This window comes from Carcharodon carcharias, chromosome 8 (genome assembly GCF_017639515.1).
Source record: "Carcharodon carcharias isolate sCarCar2 chromosome 8, sCarCar2.pri, whole genome shotgun sequence".
In the NCBI taxonomy this organism is placed as follows: domain Eukaryota; kingdom Metazoa; phylum Chordata; class Chondrichthyes; order Lamniformes; family Lamnidae; genus Carcharodon; species Carcharodon carcharias.
In genome coordinates, this window is record NC_054474.1 from 21,980,766 (window position 1) to 22,003,302 (window position 22,537).

At 42.2% G+C, this 22,537-nt stretch overlaps 1 protein-coding gene across 1 annotated transcript; it reads left to right on the forward strand.

Moving 5' to 3' along the window:
- Nucleotides 1–541: 541 nt before the first annotated feature.
- LOC121281348 (platelet-derived growth factor receptor-like protein) lies at nt 542–17,580 on the forward strand. Its single transcript, XM_041194263.1, has 6 exons — nt 542–755; nt 5,431–5,731; nt 10,473–10,624; nt 14,758–15,051; nt 15,844–15,983; nt 17,308–17,580. The coding sequence occupies exons 1-6, from the start codon at nt 698–700 to the stop codon at nt 17,515–17,517; spliced, it is 1,155 nt and encodes a 384-aa protein (XP_041050197.1). The 5' UTR covers nt 542–697; the 3' UTR covers nt 17,518–17,580.
- The last annotated feature ends 4,957 nt before the right edge of the window (nt 17,581–22,537 follow it).

Here is a 22,537-nt window from a genome sequence, read left to right on the forward strand (position 1 = left end):
TACGTCCCACAATTGTTGATTTACAAGAAGTCATGTCAGTTGGAAATCTTTTTGTTTTGAGTTCCAAACTGTGGCTGCAACATTCGTGTTCTTTTGAAGGTAAAGGGAGCAAAGTTGCGCACAATATGAAGTAACCAAGGAGATAAACCCGTAGTTGTTATATGGCAGAAACCTCAGCGTTAGGCTGGTTTTAAGGATGAAATTTGGACAGGCCAAACTTTGAACCTATATAACAGTTATGTTTCTTTTGGCTCTTGTACAAACACGTGAAAAGCAGACCTCATCTTTACACCGTGCATATTTATAACTGGGGTTCGTAATGACTTTTCGATTGCTGTTAAGATATATTTAGGGACGGTCCACTTTGGATGGGCGGAGAGGGAAGTATGAGAAGCATGTGCGTGTTTATTAAGCGCTCGAAGCAGTTGAATGGATTCTATTGAGTTTGCCCTGATAGTTGCCAAGCTCTGCCGGGGTTGAATCTCAGCCGCTTGTGAGGACACTTTGTAGGGCGAGAAATAGTTGACTCCTTGATCGCGTTTGAAGAAAAGCAATTTCCTTGGCATCTCGACATTTCACTGCGGAACTGCTAAAACGACGCATTGGTGTGAATTTCCCTGCCCAGTGTAGCTCGGAGCTTGCCTTGCATGGTTGTAAACTTTGCAAAACTTCCGAGCTTATTTTTTAATCTTTCACAATGAAGCCGGGGCTAGTTTTCCTGTTGGTTTGCCTGAGTGTTTTTCTACTGGAATTCGGTAAGTAAATGGAGCCTTAAGAAAATACTTTTGAATTCCATAGAGCTACCCGCATGGTCTTTCCAAACCACATCCACCAAACTGATGTGTACTTCCTAATGCCAGCTTTAAGTTTTTTAATGGAAATATTAACTGCTTGAAGTCTTAAGTCATGTGGCTATAAGTTTAATTATTATATATTATTACGTAAAATCCAGAGGAAAAGTGGCTGGTCGATTGGAAACCATCCGATCCGCAATTTCCCAGATTGTGTAGATTAGACGCTATGTAGATTGATAAAAAAAACACCAAAAGTGTTGGGATTAGCGCAAGAAAGATCTTGCCGTACAGTTTCCTTCAATTAAAATGTCGCCATTTGGGTAATGGGGCAGAGAAATGTGGTAGAATTCCTTTCATTGACTTAGATTGCGTTATTCTTTCATGGGATGTCGCCAGCAGGTCCAGCATTTGTAGCCCATCCCTAACTGCCCTTGAGCTGAGTAGCTTGTTAGGCCGTTTCATACGGCATTTAAGAGTCAACCACTTGCCATGGATCCAGAGTCACATGTAGGCCAGACCAGGTAAGGATGACAGATTTCCTTCCCTGAAGGGCATTAGTGAACCAGATGGGTTTTTATGACAGTTGATGGTAGTTTCATGGTCACTATTACTGAGGCTAGCTTTCAATTCCAAATTTTATTAATTGAATTTAAATTCCACCAGCTCCCACAGTGGGATTTGAATCTGTGTCCCCAGGGCATTAGCCTGAGCCTCTGGAGATTACTATTATCCCACCCACTCCCTTATACAGTTCATGTTGCACCAGGAAGTAGAACCTGTTTATAATAATACCCACAAGTTAGTTTGTGTTGTACTAGAAAGTAACACTCACAATGCACTCTGTTCTACAGTGAGGCAATAATGTTCACAGCAGCAATGTTCATGATGGACTATAGGAGTTGGCTGAAATATCTCACTCAGTTTGCATTACAGTTAAAGGTCTACTTGTTATAATACACATTATATATCTCAACCTTGCTTAGTGCCTATCATTCAGCTTTCACTGCAATGAGAATGAAGTGGTAAGATCTTGGTTGCTTATCTGTGTGGATAATAGAATTTTTGATGCATAAACATTGTGCAGTTTCATTATCACGGATGTAAAACTTTTTTTTACCCAAGAGTTGTGAGTTTGTGAAATGAATTGCTAGGGTTAATGAGAGCTAGATGGCTACAGTATGATTCAGAATGACACCAACAGCACAAATCCCATACTGGCTTTGGTAGTCATGGAGCCTGCCTCACCTTGCCCCATGTTTATGGAGTGGTGCCCCTTAAGCTATTTATAACCAATTGTCTCTCTCTCTCTCTCTCTCTCTCATTAATGGAGAGAGATGCCTATGGTCCTTTGTGGATAATGGCTAGCTACTTGAATGATGTCAAAGTTTAGAGAGATGGTTGAAGGACAGCATGATAAAGGAATTTAGGAACAAAGTGGGAACATGAAATTAAGATTGCTGCTTGTGTGGAAGTTATTTACCAAATGGAGCAGTTTGGTCAATATCTGTTTCCGTGTTGTAATTTCTACACAAATGATTGGATTGAAGGTTACGAATGGAAGACCTGGAGTCTATAATTTCAGACTGGCTGAGAGCTACATGGATAGCACATACCAAGGTGCACAAAATACTGGGAGGGACAGATAGCACTAGTGTAGAGAATAGTAAGCTGATAGGTAAAGTTGGGGCAAGGGAGAAAGTAACAAAATCTAAATCAGGGTTACTATGCATGTATGTGAATGCATGGAATATAGTAAATAAGATTGGGGAGTTACAGGCGCAAATTGCCTTGTGGAAATATAATGTTGTGGTGATAAGAGACCTGGCTAAAGGAAGAGCAGAACTAGGTGTTAAATATTCCCAGGTACAAGGTGTTCAGAAGGGATAGGAAAGAAGGCGGGATGGTGGTACTGGTTAAGCAGAGCATTGCAGTACTGGAGAAAGAGGGTGTCCCGGAGGGTTCAAGGACAAAATCAATTTGGCTACAGCTAAGGAACAAAAAGGGTGCAATTACATTGCTCAGTGTAGTCTAGAAACTGTCAAATAGTGAGAAGGATGTAAAAGGACAAATCTGCAGGGAAATTGCAAGCAATGCAAGCATTATAGAGTAATTATAATGGGGGACTTTAATTACCCAAATGTAGACTGGTTCAGTGGTAGTGTAAATGGTGGAGAGTGAACAAAGTTCGTAGATTGTGTTCAGGAGAATTTTCTACAGCAGTATGTGTCGAATCCAACAAGAAAAGGTACACTGTTGGACCTGGTTCTTGGAAATGAGATCAAGTGTCAGTGGAGGAACATTTAGGAGACAGTGATCATTGTACGCTGTAGGAGGACGATAGGCAATCCAGAATAAGAATAATTAACTGGACAAGAGCCGAATTCGATGGGGCAAGAACAGAGCTGGGCCAATAGACTGGAATGAAAGATTAGCAGGAAAAACTGTAGCTGAACAATGGGCTACCTTCAAAAAAAAAATTGGTTTGGGCATAGTCAAGGTATATCCCATTGAAAGGGAAAGGTAGGGCAAACAAATCCAGACCTCCCTGGATGGAAAAGGAGATTAAAGTTAAGATAAAGATGATGAAATGCTCTTATGACAGGTGTCAGGTAGAAACTACAATTGAGAACCAAGAGGAATACAGAAGGTTCAGAGGGGAGGTGAAAAAGCATATTAGGAAAGTGAGGAGTGATTATGAAAAAAGACTGGCAGCCAACATAAAGGGGCACCCTAAAGTCTTCTATATACATATAAATAGTAAAAGAATGGTATAAGGAGGACTAGGGCTGTTTAGGGACTAAAAAGGAATTTACACATGGATGAAGGGGCCATGGCTGAGGTATTAAATGAATACTTTGCATTTGTCTTTACAATGGAGGCAGATGCTACCCAGGCCATAGTGACAGACGAGGAAACTCTGTCACTAGAAAGGTTCAAAATTGACAAGGAGGAAGTGTTGAATAGACTGTTGGTACTTAAAGTTGAGAAGGCACTGGGGCCGGATGAGATGCATCCAAGGATATTGAAGGAAGTGAGATGAGAAATTGCAGGGGCACTGGCCATAATTTTCAGTCTTCTCTGGACTCGGGAGTGGTGCCAGAGGACTGGAGAATTGCAAACATTACCCTCTTGTTCAAAGAAGTTCGTAAGGATAAGCCCAGCAATTACAGACCAGTCAGTTTAACTTCAGTGGTGGGCAAGATTCTAGAAACAATTATTCGGGATAGAATTAATAGTCACATGCAAAAATATGGGTTGCTGAGGAAGAGCCAGCATGGATTTCTAAAGGGAAAATCATGTTTAACTTACTTTCTGGAATTTTTTGAAGAGGTAACAGAAAAGGGCAATGAGGGTAATGCTGTTGATGTGGTGTACATGGACTTTCAAAGGGCATTTGACACAGTGCCACACAACAGACTTGTGAGAAAAGTTATTGCTCATGGAATTAAAAGGGACAGTAGCAATCTGGATACAAAATTGGCTGAATAATAGGAAGCAGAGAGTAATGATCAATGGATATTTTTTGGGCTGGAGGAAGATTTGAAATGGGGTTCCCCAGGGGTTGGTATTGGGACCCTTGCTTTTCCTGATATATATTAATGTTCTAGATCTTGGTGTGCTGGGGACAATTTCAAAGTTTTCAAAGGATGATACAAAGCCTGGGAATGTTGTGAACTGCGAGGAGGACGGTGTGGAACTTCAAGAGGACATCGGCAAGTTGGTGGAGTGGGCAAATAGGTGGCAGATGAAGTTCAATGCGGAGAAATGTGAGGTGATGCATTTGGTAGGAAGAACATGGACAGACAATAGAAAATAAGGGGTGAAATTTTGAAGGGGGTGCAGGAGCAGAAAGACTTGGGTGTATAGTGCATAAATCGTTGAAGGTGGCGGGACAGGTGGAGAGAGCAGTTAATAAAGCTTATAGTATCCTGGGCTTTATTAATAGAGGCATAGAGTACAACAGTAGGGAGGCTATGCTGAATTTATTTGAGACACATGTTAGACCTCAACTGGAGTTCTGGGCGCCACATTATAGGAAGGATTTGAACACATTGGAGGGGGTGCAGAAGAGGTTTATAAGAATGGTTCCAGGGATGAGATACTTCAGGTATGAGGATAGATTGTAGAGGGGGTTGGGATTGTTCTCCTTGGAGAGTAGAAGACTAGGAGGAGATTTGGTAGAGATGTTCAAAATCGTGAGGGGGCTGGACAGAGTATATAGGGAGAAGCTGTTCCCACTTGTAAAAGGATCAAGAACGAGAGGGCACAGATTTAAAGTGATTTGCAAAAGAAGCAAATGTGATGTGAGAAAGAACTTTTTCACATAACGAGTGGTCTGGAATGTGCTGCCTGGAAGCCTGGTGGAGGCAGGTTCAAGTGAGGCATTCACAAAGACATTAGATGATTATTTGAATAGAAACAATGTGCAGGGGTAATGGGAAAAGGCAGGGAAATGGTACTAGGTCACGATGCTCATCTGGAGAGCCAGTGCAGGCATGATGGACCGAATGGCCTCCTTCTGTGTCATTAAAATTCTATGATTTTCTCTTGTGAATTCAGCAAAAAAATTCTTACTTATCAAAAATATTTTGGTTAAAATTATGAACATATTTTGCAACAACATTGTTTCTTTTAGTGGAATGCCAGCAGGATGAAAAGGTCACCAAAAATGTTGCCAAAAATAAAAGGCAACATGTTGGGAAGAAAGTTAAAGCTGCCGCCACCAAAAAGACCAAAGGCAAGCCAAAAGCGAAGAAGGTTAAGGTGCCTGCAAAGATCTTCATAATGACTCAGCTATTGGAAGAAGGCAGGTTTCAGAAACCATCCGACACTGTGGTGCTTTCTGTTGGAAAGAGGCTTGTGCTACGCTGCAAAGGAAAACATATCAGCTGGGCGTATCCCAGTTACCTAGATGAGGAAGACGGTGGTAGATTCAGGTATTTTTGCCTCTGTTGAAATGTTATTGCCCCCACATTCAGTTGATCTGTAGTCATGTTTTTGAAGTATTTGTGTAAAATGTATTAGGGCTATTTCCTTATTAATCGTTTACTATTCTGAAAAAATATATATATTTGGTTTCATCATGTACAGTCACTGGAGTGGGTTTTCAACTTGTGTCCCAGGTGTAGCTGATCCACAAAACCGGTTATACTTCCAGGCAGCAGATCTATCCCAATGGATCTGATGCAAGGCTGTAGCTATGACCGTGTGAACGTGTTTTGCTATGCTCGACTCATGCCAAACACAATAGTCCTTAAAAACCAATTTCACATTGACATGAGCACAATCATTCTTTAATAATTGCATCAATGCAGTTTCTATTTAATGTGCAGCATACACATTTTGTTTTAATTTTAAGCGTCTCATGAGAATACATAATGATGCCTTTGTAACATTGAGGGAAAACAATTGTTTTTTCATGAAGCTGCCAGTCATGTGTTATGAGGATATCCTAAGTTGGGATATGACAAACAGTGTTTCCTGATTGCTGGCCATCCTTTCTGCTGTCTTGGCCTTAAGCTTTGGAATTTTCCCTCCAAAACCTTTCCATCTACATTCTCTTCCCCTTTGAGATATTCCTTAAAATCTATGGGGAGAATTTTCTGTTTGACATGCAGAGGCAGGTCCCACGCACTGATGTGTAAAATGATGTGCAGTGATGTTGGGCATGCGTCCTGACATCACTGCGCGTCATTCCAATCTTCCGTTCGGCACACGCGCACCGGAGTCAGCTGCGCGCCCGCCGAGCTGTCAGAGGCCTTTTAAGGCCATTAATAAAGCAATTAAAGATGTTGACAGAGCTGCCTGTCCAGCCTTAAGGTTGGCGGGCAGGTGAAGAGCCCAAGCAGTCTTGGCAATTTTCATGAAACTGCATCCATGGGCAAGATGAGGTTTCATGAAGTGTTTGTTTACATTAATAAACATTTTTCGAACATTTTGAAAACATGCCCCAGCTCACCTGACGCTGTCACATTGGGGACGTGCCTCAGGGAGATTTCTGTGCTCTTTCGCGTGCATGCGCAAGCATTGGCTGTCCTTTCTTCCCCCCCACCCCCCCACCCCCCGCCCGTACAGATAGCGCTGAGCGCTTCCAGGTGTGCATCACACTGGGCGGGCCTTAATTGGCCCGCCCACATAAAATGGCGCGCAGCCAATCCGCAGGCGGTGGTTGGCTCTGCACCCGCTCCCGACGGGGAGAAAATTCTCCCCTATCTCTTTGACCAAGCATTTGATCACATGTCCTAATATCTCCTTACAGGCTTGGTATCAAATTCGGTTTAATATCACTCCTTATGAGGAACGTTTTACTATGTTAAAGGTGCTATTTAAATGAAAGTTGTTGTCAGTAAAGGACCCTCTTTATTGTCACTGTCTTGTGTATAGATCAGTTGGTTATTATCTTATATACAGTCATTGGGCAAAATGTGTAAGATGGCATCCAAAATTGCTGAACACAAAATCTTCATAAACCAATGCAATCGAGCAGTGTATTAAAATGTAATGTTTAAAAAATTGCTTTAAAAATATTTGCTGATATATAAAATGAGTGGTGACTTGGCGCAGCCTTATTACTGCAGCAGAAAATTACAAAATTACAAAATTTTACAAAAGAAAGGTTTAATTACAAAAGAAAGCATTTTCAATTGGTGTCTCATTCACTACCTGTGAGTAATCCAATTGTAAATGAATAAAAATTACTTTAAAAAAAATACAGTCCAATTTCCTAGTTATATTGAGTTATCAATTTCTTAGGAAATGAAAAATAAAATTCAAAAGTTTTTAAAATCGTGCCTATTAGTGTCCTTGCAACCAAAAGAACCAGCATAATTTTTTGAGCTCCCTTGAAAGCCTGCACACAAATGCAATTAGTGGAAAATTTCCAGTGGTGATTAATTTATCTTGGACCATGGCCAGCTTTATGGGTGCTTTCTAGTGTGATGCCCTTTAAGTTAGTGCAAAAGATCACAGAAACTCAAGTTGCACCAAGCATAATTTGTGCTTAAAACTCTGTGATCTTCCATGCTGCTTGCAATGACTTGGGTGAATTACAGAAACAAAAACAACGCAACTGAGTAGAAATCCCAGGCCTCTGTTTCTAACTCACACAGCGGTTGGGTAATGCTTCATATACAACCAACACAGTTCAACTCCAAAATTGATTTATAACAAATGTGTAACCAGCAGACTGAGAGCTGAATAATACGAAGCTATGATATTTATTAATGCTTAAGTTGATGACGTTATACCTATTAGTAACATTCTAAGCCAATATCAAATCTGATTGGAACCACGTATAATTGAATAGAAAATGAATAATGTTGTAATTTTGGGTTGACGTAGTTATGTGCGCAAGCATTACAATGTGATCAATTATTACTATATATCCACTAATAATGTGTATCATTGTTCTGAATATTGCTGCAAAATCAGCACAGAATCTTGCGTTTTCCTTTTTCTCTGTATTTTCCCTTTTCTTGAAAGTATTGTTAGGCGGTCTGTGAGCCTTTGAAGCCTTTTTGTGATTGGCAACTTTATTTAATTGTGCAAGATATACTTTTGATCTTCCTTGGACTCAGTTCAGATATAATGGTGCTAATTCCTGACCACCCTCTGGTATATTAACTAACTGAATTGGTAAACCTTGACAGTGCTTTTTGAGTACAGGAGCCCTTATTATTTTTACTCATAAGTACAGTGGATTACTATAATCACCATTGAGAATTTTGTTCTTTTTATACCTAAAAGAGGAAATATACTTTGCAAATAGGCTTAGACAAGATGGGCTGAATTACTTCCTGTGTTGTATGATTCCATGTGATTCTTGGTCTAGTTCATCTCCTTTCCCAGATGGCTGTAAAAAGAATGAGTGCCTTTGTAACAAGGGCTGGAATCAGCATCTTCAGGAAAGCCACGGAGTAATTTATGGGAATAAAACCTGGTTTACCCACTGTCCAGTTTTACTCTCCATTGAAGTTAATTCTTTGTAAATGAATACAAGACATTATCTTCTGCAGCAACTGCGTCAGCATGGAATCTTAAATCAAGGAAATGCGAAAGGGAGCCAGCCATGCGAACAGGAAAGCTAAATGAGTGAACTTGTTTTACAGCAGCCTGCCCTACAACATTGTTGAACCTTATCCTGCCCTTAGTCAATGGTCACACATATGCACTTACAGCACAAGCCACTGGAGTAGAAATCATAATAATTTTCCTTTCTGCAACATGGAGTACCAGGTGCATGACCAGTATAACCCATTGCACCATCCCAGCTGAGTTCAGTTGGAAAGAATTATATTCCTATAGTGACTTTTGTGACCTCAGGCCACCTCAAAAAGCTTTACAGCCTATGAAGTACTTTTGCACTATAGGCACTGTTGTAAAATAGGAAATACAGCAGCTAATTTAGCACAGCAAGACCTCGCAACATGACAGTGACCCCGATGGTCTGTTCTTTGGAGTTGGTTGAGGGATAAATATCGGTCAGCTGTTATGATATGGCAGCTGGTAATTGCTAGGCTGACCAAATCCCAAAGGGAAAATTGGTCAAGCTGTCACAATGATTTTGTAATTTGTATTCGTTACGAGAAGGTAACATGCTTCCCAAAGGACCCTCAATGACACACCCCTTTCGGGGAACAGTTTAAATAGATTCTTAATCAATAAAAACATCCAGCAATATTACCACAAACACCCACTGTTGCTATAAGGAAGGTATTTCACAGTTTCTCTCTCCCTCTCACTTGACAATGGAATTCCAATGCTTTTAACAAAACCTTGCTCTCCAGAATAAGCAAACTCTTCTCTGGGGTGTTTCACACTGGCCAACTTTCCAAGATCTCACACAACACAGCTTTCCAACTTTCTTTAAATACATTTTCTCCCTTCCGATCTGTAAATCCCATTGTTTCACCCTTGCTTTGGAAGTTACTTTTCCCAGAATATAAAAATCTTTCATGTTGTCTATATGGCCAGTGCTTTCAGGAAAAATAAACTTAATAACTTTGTCTTATTTATCTTGCCAGTTGTAAAACATCTTATCATGTCCCTTTGAAAATCAAACAACCTCTCAACTTATCTACAAATGCCAATTCCACTCACACTGTATCTGCTGAGACCTCAGCTTACCCATCTCCATTTCAAAATGCCTGTTTTTTACATGTAATTCCTTTGATTCAAACCTTACAGTCTGACTGTCTCTCTCTCTCTCTCTCTCTCTCTCTCTATCATACACACACACACACAAAACACAGCCCCCACAAGCCTTCTTTAAAGTATCCCACAGTAATAGTAGGAAAAATGTTTCCATTACAAAGCACACAATGAAGAACTTCCCAGTGTTCTTTGAAATAGTGTCATGGATGTTTTAATGTCCATCTGTGAGGGCAGACAGAGGTCTCAGGTTAGCATCTCATCCGAAAGACACTAACTTCGACAGTGCAACACAGATAGGACACTGAAGTGGGATCTTTCCTGGTCAGTGTATCTGTCACTCACTGGCTCAATCAGCTTGAATTTTGGGAGAGTACCGCAAAAGTTTATTAATAAGTTTTTAATTAAAGGGAAGAGTTATGAAGATTACTGATTTGTGTTTTGGTTAAGATGTGTGGTTCTTCATCTTTGATTCCTGACACTTGCCATTTGATTTATATTTTAAAGGTGCTTTTTCTTACTTTACAGCATTACCCATCGCAAAAGGCACAGCCAGCTGGTAGTAGTGAACAGCACAGGAGCAGATACTGGTGAATATAGTTGCTGGGCATTGGATTGTGACACCGAGACCTGTAGAAAGGAAGATTCCAAAACAGGCAGCACCTATGTGTTCTTCACTGGTGAGGACTGCATTATGATGCTAGATTTAAAGCAGGTGTAGAACTAGGCTGACCAACTGAATGCTGGAATTGGATTTTAAACATGTAGATGGAAGAATAGTTTAAATTTAACAACAACTTTTCTTTCTCTAACATGTCTAAACATATCACAATCTTGTTGGGGTGGGGGTGGGGGTTGTTGAAGGGTTAGCTCAGTTGGCTGGATGGCTAGAGTGCGGTGCAGAGTGATGCCAACTCACAGGTATAATCCCTGTACTGGCTGTTGGTAGCTCATGGAGGCCTGCTTCCTCGCCTTGATGTGGAGAGGCGTTCCTCATGCTATTATAACCAATTATCCCACCCTCTGATGGAGAGATGATTATGGTGCTTTGTAAACTACAGCTAATTACCTTATCATGCCATACCATACCATAACCTTGCACACTTCCATCAGATCTCCAAGGAGAACAGCTCCAGCTTCTCCAACGTAACCTTGTAGCTAAATTCCCTCATCCCTGGAACCATTCTGGTAAATCTCCTGTGTAGTCTTACAAGATAGGCTGTTGTTCTTTCATATGATACAATTAATAATTGTGGCTGGTCAATGACAAGTTGTTTCTTGATAAATAAATGGTGACCTGATTGTCATATTTCTGTTCAAAGATGCAGGATCAGAATGTTAAGATGCACTGTATCCTTTCTTCGATGTACAAGGCATCTAATGCAATTAACACATTTTCAGTTTAATGTCTTGGCCAACATATAGAACTCCCTTTGAGGTGGAGTGTGATAAGGTGGTTGATGGAGTCTTTAGCCTAAAGCGCAAAGTGAATAATCCTTCTCAGTCTGTTTTAATCTAACTTGGTTCTTACCACATGCCGTTAAGAAGAGGCTGAGTACACCAGACAGCAAAGGATACAGGCCCGGATGACACCCTAGCTATAATGCTGAAGACCTGTTTACCAGAACCAGCTGTTACCTCTCCCTTCTCCCACCTCTTCCACTTCATCCCCTGCCCCCAGCCCCAACCCCAGTCAAATTATTCCAAATTATTTTCGCTACTGAGGCAAGTAGCTTGAGTCAGGAAATTTCCCAACTTGGCAGAACCCACCTCAGTTTTATTGGCTCCATGACACTCCAATTTCCTCTCCAGGAAGGTGGGGCCGGGATAGGGTCGGGCCTGCTGACCCTGGAAGCAGATTGGAGGCAGCCGGGGGGTGGGTGGGTAGGGGGAGGGGCAGAGGGGGATGCAAGTGCTGAGGTATCCTGGTTAGAAGGCCCACCTCAGTTCTCTGGGACTTCGTCTCGCTTGTATTAAAAGCAAGTTGGCTCCCTGGCCCTCACCTCTCACACATTCCCACTCCTATCCCCTATGCCCCATCCATGCCACCTCTGTAATTAAATGCCCCCTCCATATCCATTCACCCAATATGCACTGTATACAGAACCAGCAACAGCAAGTGTTGAAATGCTGAGCAAAAAAAACATACACATTCAGAAATCCGATTTGAAAAGAAACTGCTGTTGCTACAACCCATAGACGTGCCAATAAGACAGGGCCATTATAGTAACAGCAAAACAAACTTTATCCCCTTCACACCTCTTAACCATGTTCAATTAAACATACAGACATTGGCAAAATAGGTCACAGAAAGAATAACTTATTATAATCTTATAAAGGTGTCAGGCAAGAAAAGTAAAAACTCCATTTCAGTTTGCCCAAACAGGACAATGTTGAGCTAATGGACTGAGTCTTGGAGCTCTTTCTTTCTGCAAAGAACAGGGCCCTGTGTATTAATATATGTAGCTTCTAGTATGTGTAAGTGAGCCACACTGCGAGCCCAACTGATAATCTTCAATTGGTTGTCAGTGTAACTCTTAACACACCAGGGGTTGTTTAGCAGATGTTGTCCAATCATGGAATCACATATAATGATGGACACTGTGGTTTGAGCTTTGCAAGTACGGGCTGGTTGGGTATGGTCAGTACCTTGCCTGTTGCAAAAAGCTGAAGGGACATGCTGTTTGATACGATCCACCAATCTTTGGGATGTACGGCCTACATATCTAGCATCACACCAGTACTGAAATTCATGTACCACATTACTCATTTGTGTGATAGGCAGAACATCTTTTTGGTTTGATGGCAGCATCCTGTTAGTGGTGAATACCACTTGTGTTGTTACTGCATTGTAGCAGTGTGAAATGGCTAGCTTCACCTATCGCTCAAGTTTTTTTGAGATGCCTTACCCTTACAGTGTAGTCTGAGGTAGACTGGGCTCTTTTCAGGCCCAAAAGTAGTGGCCCTTAGGCCGTTCATGAGCCTGCGCAATATACAGCGCGAAATGATCTGATCAGGGTAGATATTGTCCTGCAGGATGCCTTTGATGTGCCTTATTTCAGCATCAAGTTTGCATGGTGAAGAAATGGCTCAGGCCCTATTTACAATAAGGCCAATTTGATAGTGCATGGAACTGTAGAAATCCTAACGCTTATATTGACCAGTGAAGGTAGGCTTGCAGTAAACTGTAGTTGAGAAATCTGCCAGGGGGTTCTCTACTTGTATATCGAGAAAAAGGAGTTCATTTGACTGCTCCATTTCAAAGATGAATTTGAGCATATCATGCAGCTGCGGATTCAAATATAGCAAACGTGTCACATATCGGAAATATGCAAGATATAGGAGATTGAGTGTTATTCCATCGAAGACTCATTTCTCATGGGACCCAGCAAAGATGTTTGCAAGAGCAGGGCCTAGAGGTGATCCCATGGCAAAACCATCTATTTGGGTGTATGTGGTGTCATGTAAACTGAACTCAACTGCGTGACTTGCTGAGTTCATAAGTTCAATGAATACTGATTCAGACAATGGTGGCGAGTCTAGATCGCCATGACATAGTTTTTTGAGCAAGATGACTTTCAGAATTTCATGGTAGGAAGTTCTCAAGACAGCATTCTTGGCCCGATCACCTTGACCTGCTCTATCAATGACTGTCCTTTTTTGGAAAATTAGTCACAACTCGCCTGATAATCGGACAACCTATGCAAGCCTAAAAATGACAGGTAACATTTGCACCTCATAATTGCCAGATGATGACCATCAATCACAAGCAGAAGCCCAACACTTCCCCTGATGCTCACTACTATCAACATGTCTAAATTGTCCCACCATTAAAATCCTAGAGGCACCATTGACCGGAAACTTAAACTGACCAGCCATATGAACACCTTGGCTACTACAGCAAGTTAGAAATTGTGTACTCTCTGATAAGTGACTTAGCTCCTTATGCTTTAGGTACTATCCAAGGCTGAAGTCAGTGAGTCAGGAATACTTATCACTCTCCTGGGAGCCTGTAGCCACTAAAACACTCAAGGAACTCAATGGTACCTGTAGCCTGCTTGATTGACACCCCAGGCACTGAAATCAGTATCCATTCCAGAATTACCAGCATACTTAGCTCTAGGACGTGCCATTGTACAGTGTGTACTATCTGTAGAATGCACTGCAGCAACTTGCTGAGCTTGCTTCCCTGACAACCCCTGACAGTCGACCTCTACCACTGAGAAGGATAAGCAGAAAGATGATGGGAATACCATCACCGGGACATTCCCTCCAGATCACACTCCATCCTGACTTGAACATACCACCTCTCCTTCTTCATTGTTGGGTCAAAATCCTGGAAATCCCTGCCTAATACCAGCAAGGGAATACCATCATCAAAAAGACTGAGGTTCAAGTGGAAGGCCCAGCCACTTTCTCAGGGCAACAAGAGATGGACAATAAATGCCAGTGTTGCCCACATTTTGAGAAATAATTTTTAAAAGGATTGTCCCTCCAGGATGCAGGATAATAGAACAGTGGAGCCAGTTCTTTCCTTTGGTGTATGAGATTTGCTGAATGTGGAGCGTAATGGCAGAAGTGCCAAATCCTCTTTGATGTTTAAAATATTGATGTGATGGTTGATGCTGGTTTGTGATCAGCATGCAAATAAAAAGTGACTGATTTAAATGAAATCCAGTGTGTTTTCCTCCATAGAACCAGAAAAGTGCTTCGAAATCCTGATTTCTACCGGAAATAAATCATTGAATGAGTATAAATGTTGTGAGGTTTGCAGTTTGATGAGCAAAGCCAATAATTTAGTTTCTCTCCACAGATCCACGTGAACTGTTTGTACCAGCAAATGATTATTATGAAGCTGTTCAGCTTCGCACCGACAGACCCACCAGATTACCATGCCAAGTAACAAATCCTCTTGCCAAAGTGTCTCTGCATCGGGAATTTCCACCAGAGGTAATTCCGGTGGATGGGAAATTAATCACATTTGATGTGAAGAAAGGGTTTATTATCCACAAGGCCTTACCATTGTTTGCTGGCACAGTGTACTGTGTGGCAAGTTATCGGGGATTATTGCAGAGCTCCACAAAATACCTCCTCATATTTACCAATTGTGAGTATGTTGTGCAATACAATAACGAATGTTTCATTAAGCAGTTACACCCCATGCTATCTAATGTGTACAGACTAAAAAATTAGAACAGAGACTAAAAAATGTATACTTAAAAAGCTGATAAAATCAGTGACATTATTTGTACCTGAGCAGTTGCAGGCGCTCATCATCCACAAATTACTTCATTATAGTTTAAGAACGATAGCGTTAGTGGGCCTCCCCTAATTATTTTGTGTACACCCCCGAAAAAAGAAAAAGAAAGACTTGCATTTATATAGCACCTTTCATGACCACAAGATGTCCCAAAGTGCTTTACAGCCAATTAATTACTCTTTGAAATATTACCACTCTTGTAGGAAACACGGTAGCCAATTTGAATCAATTAAAGACTGAAACACTTTGGCAAGAAGTTCCGAGGACCACACAATTGTATTTCATTCACCTCCTGGAAGATATATTGGTAACAAGGCCAAACAGGTTGACCATCAGCCTGTAAATCCTTGCAGCATATCTGATGGCAGGTGGTAAGAGCAGGAGAGTTTCCTGGCCAGCCGTACTGCAGAAGGGAACGGTAAACCACTGCAATACTTTGCCAAGCATAATCATGGACTAATCCAATGGAAGTCCATGTGATCACCAATGCCTTTTTAGGGCATGGTACTTGAAGCAGGAGGAGGTAGGCGTTACCCTATTATCCATAAAGTTTGACCTTAATTGCACAAGTTGATTCCTAAAGACGTATGAATTATAGGACAGCCTTTGAAAGTAAACTCTATATTTTTCCTCCCTCAGATCCATCTGCCCCTCCTTCAGCTAAAATCACAGCCTCGTCCAGCTCAGTACCAGTGGGTGCAAACTTTAATGTAACATGTACAGTTCTTGGAGAAATTGACATAGAGGTGGACTTTACTTGGGAATTCCCTGGCCAGGAGGTAAGCTGTGACCACCCACCCCCCCTTCCCCACCATATAAAAAGTCATGCTGGTTCACTGGTATGAACGCAGGGCAGGAAATGGTCACTGTACCCAACTGGGTAGGCCCAAGGTGATATTTGGCCTGGGGGGGGGGGGGTCTCATTTAAATGAGACCTGTGAGCTGTGGTCACTTTATGGGCATCCCCAGGCAGCTTGTTGGTAAAGATGCTTTCAATTTTGTTGCATTGTACTTTTGGCAGCATTCCTTATTTTAAGTGCTTAAAGGGAAGAGAGTTGGGTGGGGGGGTTTTGGCCAGCAGGGGAGGTGGGCTGGTTGGGAGGGGGTGATTGAGACATCTGGAGGGCATGGGTGAGATTGAGATGGGGAGGAGATAGAGACATTGACACAGGGGTTGGAGTGCAGGGTGGTGGGGAGGGGGACAGTTGGGACAGTAGGATGGAGATCGAGGAAGCAGTCAGGTGGAGTGAGGAGTTGTGAGCACACAACAACACCATATTGATAAAAATCAAAGAGATAAGCATACAGAGTTCACACATTTTAATTTGCAAATAAAAGATCTAATGTCTACTTAAGAGCCCCAGAACTAAAGTTGGGTTATCAGGTTGGGTGTGTTCAGCCAGGCTAATTGTTGGTCTCTAAACGGACCACTGCAGGCGCCATCAGAAAGATGAGTTTGTACAGAAGTACCTACCGAATGTGAAGCCAGGAGGAGCAGTAATGCAGCATTACTCCTTTTGGCCCCACCTCAAAATCATCTCCATTTATTGGATTAAACCCCTGTGAGGTGCTTTGCGATATTCCTCTACAGTGATGCAAGTTGCAATTCCTTAGCACGTTGATTCCTATATTTTCCAAGATCAGCAGCCGACCACCCAGAATTACTGTGAATGTTGGCTTTCCATAGATTGAGAGTCAAGAAGCATTGGACATGAGAAAGCTCATTAACTTCCATTACTGTTTTTCAACAATAAGTGTTTCTAATTGGTATCCAGAGCTGAAAGAGTAGTTTTCCACATTAATACCAATTGGTGCTGCAACTTATACATTCCTACAATTCATTGGTCCCTGCTGTCTCTGGAGACTGAGAACAATTGGCATTTGTGGGAAGAAATGTGAAATATTTCTTTTAGGGTAGCAGAAAGTTTCCTATTCATACTCAGAGAGTGTTTTTTATTGATACAGTAATGAAAGTATATTTATAAAACTCCAAGTGACTCTATTGTGTTCAAAGTGATATAAAAAAATTGTAATTGATTTTTTTTCTCACTATTATTCTGCTTCCTGTTATTTTCTTTCCTATTTCCTTTACGCTGTAACAAGCTGGGGAGACCCACCTACACCAGGGAGAGCCAGGAGTCTGTGTACATGGATGGTCAGATACGGCAGTTGTCTCAAAGCGTTCTCCTGGTGGATGAGGGGCGCCCTGTTGATGATGGGCTCTACAAGTGTGTCGCCCAGAACCTGCAGGGGAAAACTACCGTGTCCACTCACGTAAATGTGCTTCCACATACAAGTCCTGGCCAAACGTAAGCTTGGGAGCAAAGGCCAAATATATCCCTCAAGTTGCTGATGATAACACTGAAAAATGGAGAAACCAACTGCAAAATATTGTTTTTGATCCGTGCCATCAGTGCTAAGTACATAGTTATCCTTTCTGTTTTAGAAAATAAGGACTATTTTTCTGTTTAATATTTTCTTTTATATTTCATGATGTAACTTTTACTCTTGCATCAGAAGTTGTATCTTCTTTGTGTACAATGTTAAATGTCCCGAGTGTTCAAATCACGATCTTCTTAAAGGGAAGGCGACCATTCAAGACACTTCAGTTTATGGGCAGAATTTTTAGGTTGGCGGGCGGGTGCGATCGGCAGCCGAGGAAGGGCCGAGGAACGGACCGCTGACTGCGATTTCACCCTGTTGGCCAATCAACGGCCAGCCAGCACACAACGTGCGCTGAGCAGCTCAGCGTTGCCGGGTTGGGGGGGGGGAGGAGCGGGAAGAGGGCGGGTGCTGATGTCACCACTGGCACGGTCATTGACTGAGAGAAAGCTCCCTGAAGGCAGAGACCTGCCTCAGGGAGCTGCAGACCCGAAAATCCTCAAATAATGTTTTGAAAAGCAGGAAAAAAAAATTTCCAAGCATCCCAGTCAGGCATCTGAAAATATACATGATAAAAATGCTGCCCGCCGAATTTTATTTTCATTTTTGTTTCATCACGGATACCTCATCCAGCCCTTCGATGAGGCTTCATGAAAAATGTAAAGGCGGCCTGGCTGATTCGCCCGTCCGCCAACTGCGCTTCCGACTTTTGCGCCCACTGACCGAAATATCGACGCCGTCTCGCTTGATTTCATGCCGGATGGGGTCGGGCGTGCACCCGCCCGCTGGGCTAAAAAATCCTACCTCGTGATTGGTAGCGTAGGGTGGAATTTTATGGCCCCCTCCCCCGGGCGGGATTTCCCGCTCTTGTTGCAGTCGATAGACTTTTGAACGGCTCACTGTGTTTTCCAGACCCGCCCCCTACCACAATGGGGAGGTAAAATTCCACCCATAGTGACATTATTTGTGTCCGCAGCGACGGTTCTTATCTTCGTTTAGGTTTCTATTAAATTGAGAATTTTTGAAAAAGACTACATTGCAACATGACAGGTTGGGCAGGGGGCTTGTTTCATCTCAGGCCTGAACCTCCTGTCAGCTGTGGTTCAGTTAATAACACTCTTGCCTCTGAGTCAGAAGGTTGTGGGTTCAAGTCTCACTCCAGAGATTTGAGTATGAAAATCTAAGCTTAATGCTGTAGTGCATTGCTGAGGGAGTACTGTGGGCTCACTTGAATGTGATGTTAAACCATGGCTGTGCCTGCGCTCTCAGGTGATGCAATAGATTCCCCATGCACTACTTTGAAGAAGATTAGAGCTGTTTTTTTCCCCCCAGCGTCCTGTTCATTATTTATCCCTCAAACAACATCACAAAAATAGATTATCTGGTCATTATCATAAGTGGGAGCTTGCTGTGCCCAATTTGGCTGCTGCATTTCCTATAGTACACCAGTGACTGTACTTCAGAAAGTCCTCCAATGGCTGTGAAATGTTTGGATGTCCTGAGGTTGTGAAAGGCACTGTAACTCTGGAAGTCTTCCTCGCTTTCCTTATAACTTCCTAGCAAAGCAGTAATGCCCATTAAGAACATTCCCCATTTTGATACACATCGGAACACAAAGCCAAACCTGAATTCAATACTCAGCACTGTATTTTACAGAAAATACAGAGATGAGAGACAGCATATTGCCACATTACTCTGTTTGCGCAAGAGGACATTGGGGGAATTGTATGGTTTGAGTGCTGTGTAAAATGGGTGACAGCAGAGGGAGCCAGTAGATTTTGAGTTCTTAACATGCCAAATTGTACATCCACAGCAGCTTGCTACATTAATTGAGCATTACTACTGCATGGATTCAGCTTCTTATTATACCAGGGGACAGCAGAGGGAGCTGGTTATATTGAACATCGTACTGTATTACATTGGGAGGCAACAGTTGGCTGGATAGAGCTGTGGGTGTGTTACTGTTTCACATGGCTGCACCATGATTTTAGGATTGTATTTGTACAGGAGAACAAAGGAAACTATATGAATTGACTTACATGTTACTATATCCAGAAACATGAAAGGAGGGCGCTGAATGCTCTGAGTCTAAGTCTTGCATTGGAGAAAGACAAAAAAATGTGAACTGCTAGGAATGGTAGAAAAATCAGATGAGACACAAACTCAAAGAAGGGTAGTGGTGGTGGAGGAGGTGGGGGAAGGAGGTGGGGGGAGTTGTGGGGGGAGTGGGTGGGTGCATGAATTAACTGTGGATGAATCTGACCTGGCTAAGGAGTTTTATTACACTTGATACAAAGCATATCCTGCTGGTTCCCCTAAGTTAGAAATAATCACACTTTAAACTCAAAATACTGGTGCTTCATTGAGTGTATTTCCTTCTGTTCTCCAAGTGGCTGCTGTACTGAATAGATGGATACATTGTTACTCAGCACATGACTGCAGTGCGTCAAAACATGTGGTACCTACGGATATATGTTCACATAACAATTAGTTCCTAGCTCTTTATGGATAATATAACAATATAACAGAGAGCTTCCACCCCACAGCCTCTCTCAAGTAAACCTGCCACAATCTCATCAGCCCCCCTAAACATGTCTCCTTGCATTCTAATGGCTGTGCTTCCTCCCCCTGCAGTCAACCTCTTCCCCTCCCCTGCTGTATGCCCCCTACCCATAACTTCCCCTGCCTGCAGTCTCCCCACAATCTATCTTCATGATCTTCCCAGTGATCGGTCCATCCCCATGAGTTCCTCCCACTGTGATCTGATCTCCTACTTTCAGATTCTCCTTTCCGCTGTGCTCTGAGCTTCCGCCCCCCCCCCCCCCAACCACTCCCCCACCAACAAGGAAATGAATCGCCTTAATTGCTGGGAAACATTCCCAATGACCCCCGACTACTGAATCGTGCCATAGGCCCAGCAGCCAGGCAGCCTTCAATCCACTTGCTTGACATGCACCCCTGCTCCCTCCCTATCTCCTTGTAATATCAAGGCCAAATTCTCTCAGTGATGATCTTCCTGAGACATATACGATTGTGAAGGATATGGAAGTTGTTCACCTGGATATTGGCTGGGATTTTCTGGTCCTGCCCATGGTGGGATCTGTCACGCGCAGGGCGGAAAACTTGGCGAACTCGCAAAATGTCCTTTGGCAGCATTGGAAAATCCTGCTCATTAATTGAAATTAAACCACAGGAGTAAGAGTGAAGAAACACAGAATCAAACCAGGGAAGGCACTTTTAGGCCAACAACATCCTCCATTTATGCCACATCGTTAATGTGTTAACATGTTCCCAGGCTCTTTATAGGAGAGCTATGCTCATTTGGAGAGCGGGAGTAGACGTAATGGGCTGAATGGCCTCCTTCTGTGCTGTAACAATTCTCTGATTCTGGGTGTAATCAGACAATGAACTAAAGAAGGACACATTAGAACATGTCACCAAATGCTTGGTCAAGTAGTTAGATTTTAAGGAGCATCTTAACTGTGGGCAGAGAGCTGTAAATGTATTTGAGTGATGAATTCATGGTACAATGTACAGCTTTGTTTTTAGGTGCCCTTAAGATGTAACCTAAATGCAAATTTATATTTGATACCTCACTTGCATTTAAAAGAAAGCTTTCATTTATGTTATGCTTTATCATATCTCTTTCAGCAATGTGTCAAAGTGTGTCATGTACTGTAGGCTAATTTAAAGTCCAGTGACTGTTGTTTAGTTAGTTACATCAGCCATTTTGCACATACCAAGGCTGTACAAGGAACATGTGATAAATGACCAGTTAATCTCTTTTTGGTGGCATTTGTTAGCAGAGGGATGCTTATCAGGGCCCTGGGAGAACTTGTTTGCTTTTCTTTCAACAGTACCATAATATGTTTACACAAGCCAGTTAATGTCTCATCAGAAAGATGGTACATCGGACAATCCAGCTTTGCCTGACTACTGCACTCATGCCAGCCTGAGTTACGTGCTCAAGTGGGGCTTGAATGTATGATCTTTCAACTCACAGTTGAGGGATTTGTGCCAGGCGCTGTGGTTTGTATGTTTCTGAAGGCAGAAGATAACTACAGAGATAAAAACAAAAAAACTGCGGATGCTGGAAATCCAAAACAAAAACAGAAATACCTGGAAAAACTCAGCGGGTCTGGCAGCATCGGCGGAGAAGAGCAAAGTTGATGTTTCGAGTCCTCATGACCCTTGAAGGGTCATGAGGACTCGAAACGTCAACTTTGCTCTTCTCCGCCGATGCTGCCAGACCCGCTGAGTTTTTCCAGGTATTTCTGTTTTTGTGTTGAAGATGACTACAATTTGTTTTTTTTTTAATTACAACAATTACCTTTACTGAATTGACTTGAGTCTCAGAGATATAGAGAGAGGCCCATACTTAGGAACATAGAAGAGGAGGCCATTCAGCCTCTCGAACCTGTTCCAGCACTCATTTAGATCTTGGCTGCTCTGTATCTTCACTCCAACTACTCATCTTAGAAAATAGGAATCGTTAGATGAAAAAAGACAGAAATAGTTTGTCTTCTACCACATTGTAGTCGCGCAAGACAAGATAAAGAAGCTGTTGATTAATCATAGCAATTAATCTCTATCAATTAGTCTACAACAAACCCCAAGTAATTTTTTTTGGAAAACTGGGTCTATGGATCAGTTAAAAGTGTATCATTGTAAAGCTAGAAGTATGCTCATTTGTACTGGCACTGCTGACTTTTTCCATATCTAGCCATCGTACAATTTCTGGCTTCAAGAATTTAAAAATATAACCTTTCATTTTAAAGTGCCCGGGAAAATGAGACACATCAACTTAAAAAAAAATGTTTATTTGTGTGCTATTACCAAAATTCAGATCAGTAAATATTCTCACTGTCACACCTGCCCAGTGTATTCCCAGGGGATGATACTGATTGCACCACTGTTACTGTGGGGGTAGAGGAGGAAGCTTCTAGACAAA

Coding starts and splice junctions, on each gene's coding strand:
- LOC121281348 (XM_041194263.1), top strand. CDS start 698: ATGAAGCCGGGGCTAGTTTTCCTGTTGGTTTGCCTGAGTGTTTTTCTA. Junction 10,625..14,757: donor CACCTATGTGTTCTTCACTG/GTGAGGACTGCA, acceptor TTCTCTCCACAG/ATCCACGTGAACTGTTTGTA. Junction 15,984..17,307: donor GGGAATTCCCTGGCCAGGAG/GTAAGCTGTGAC, acceptor CGCTGTAACAAG/CTGGGGAGACCCACCTACAC.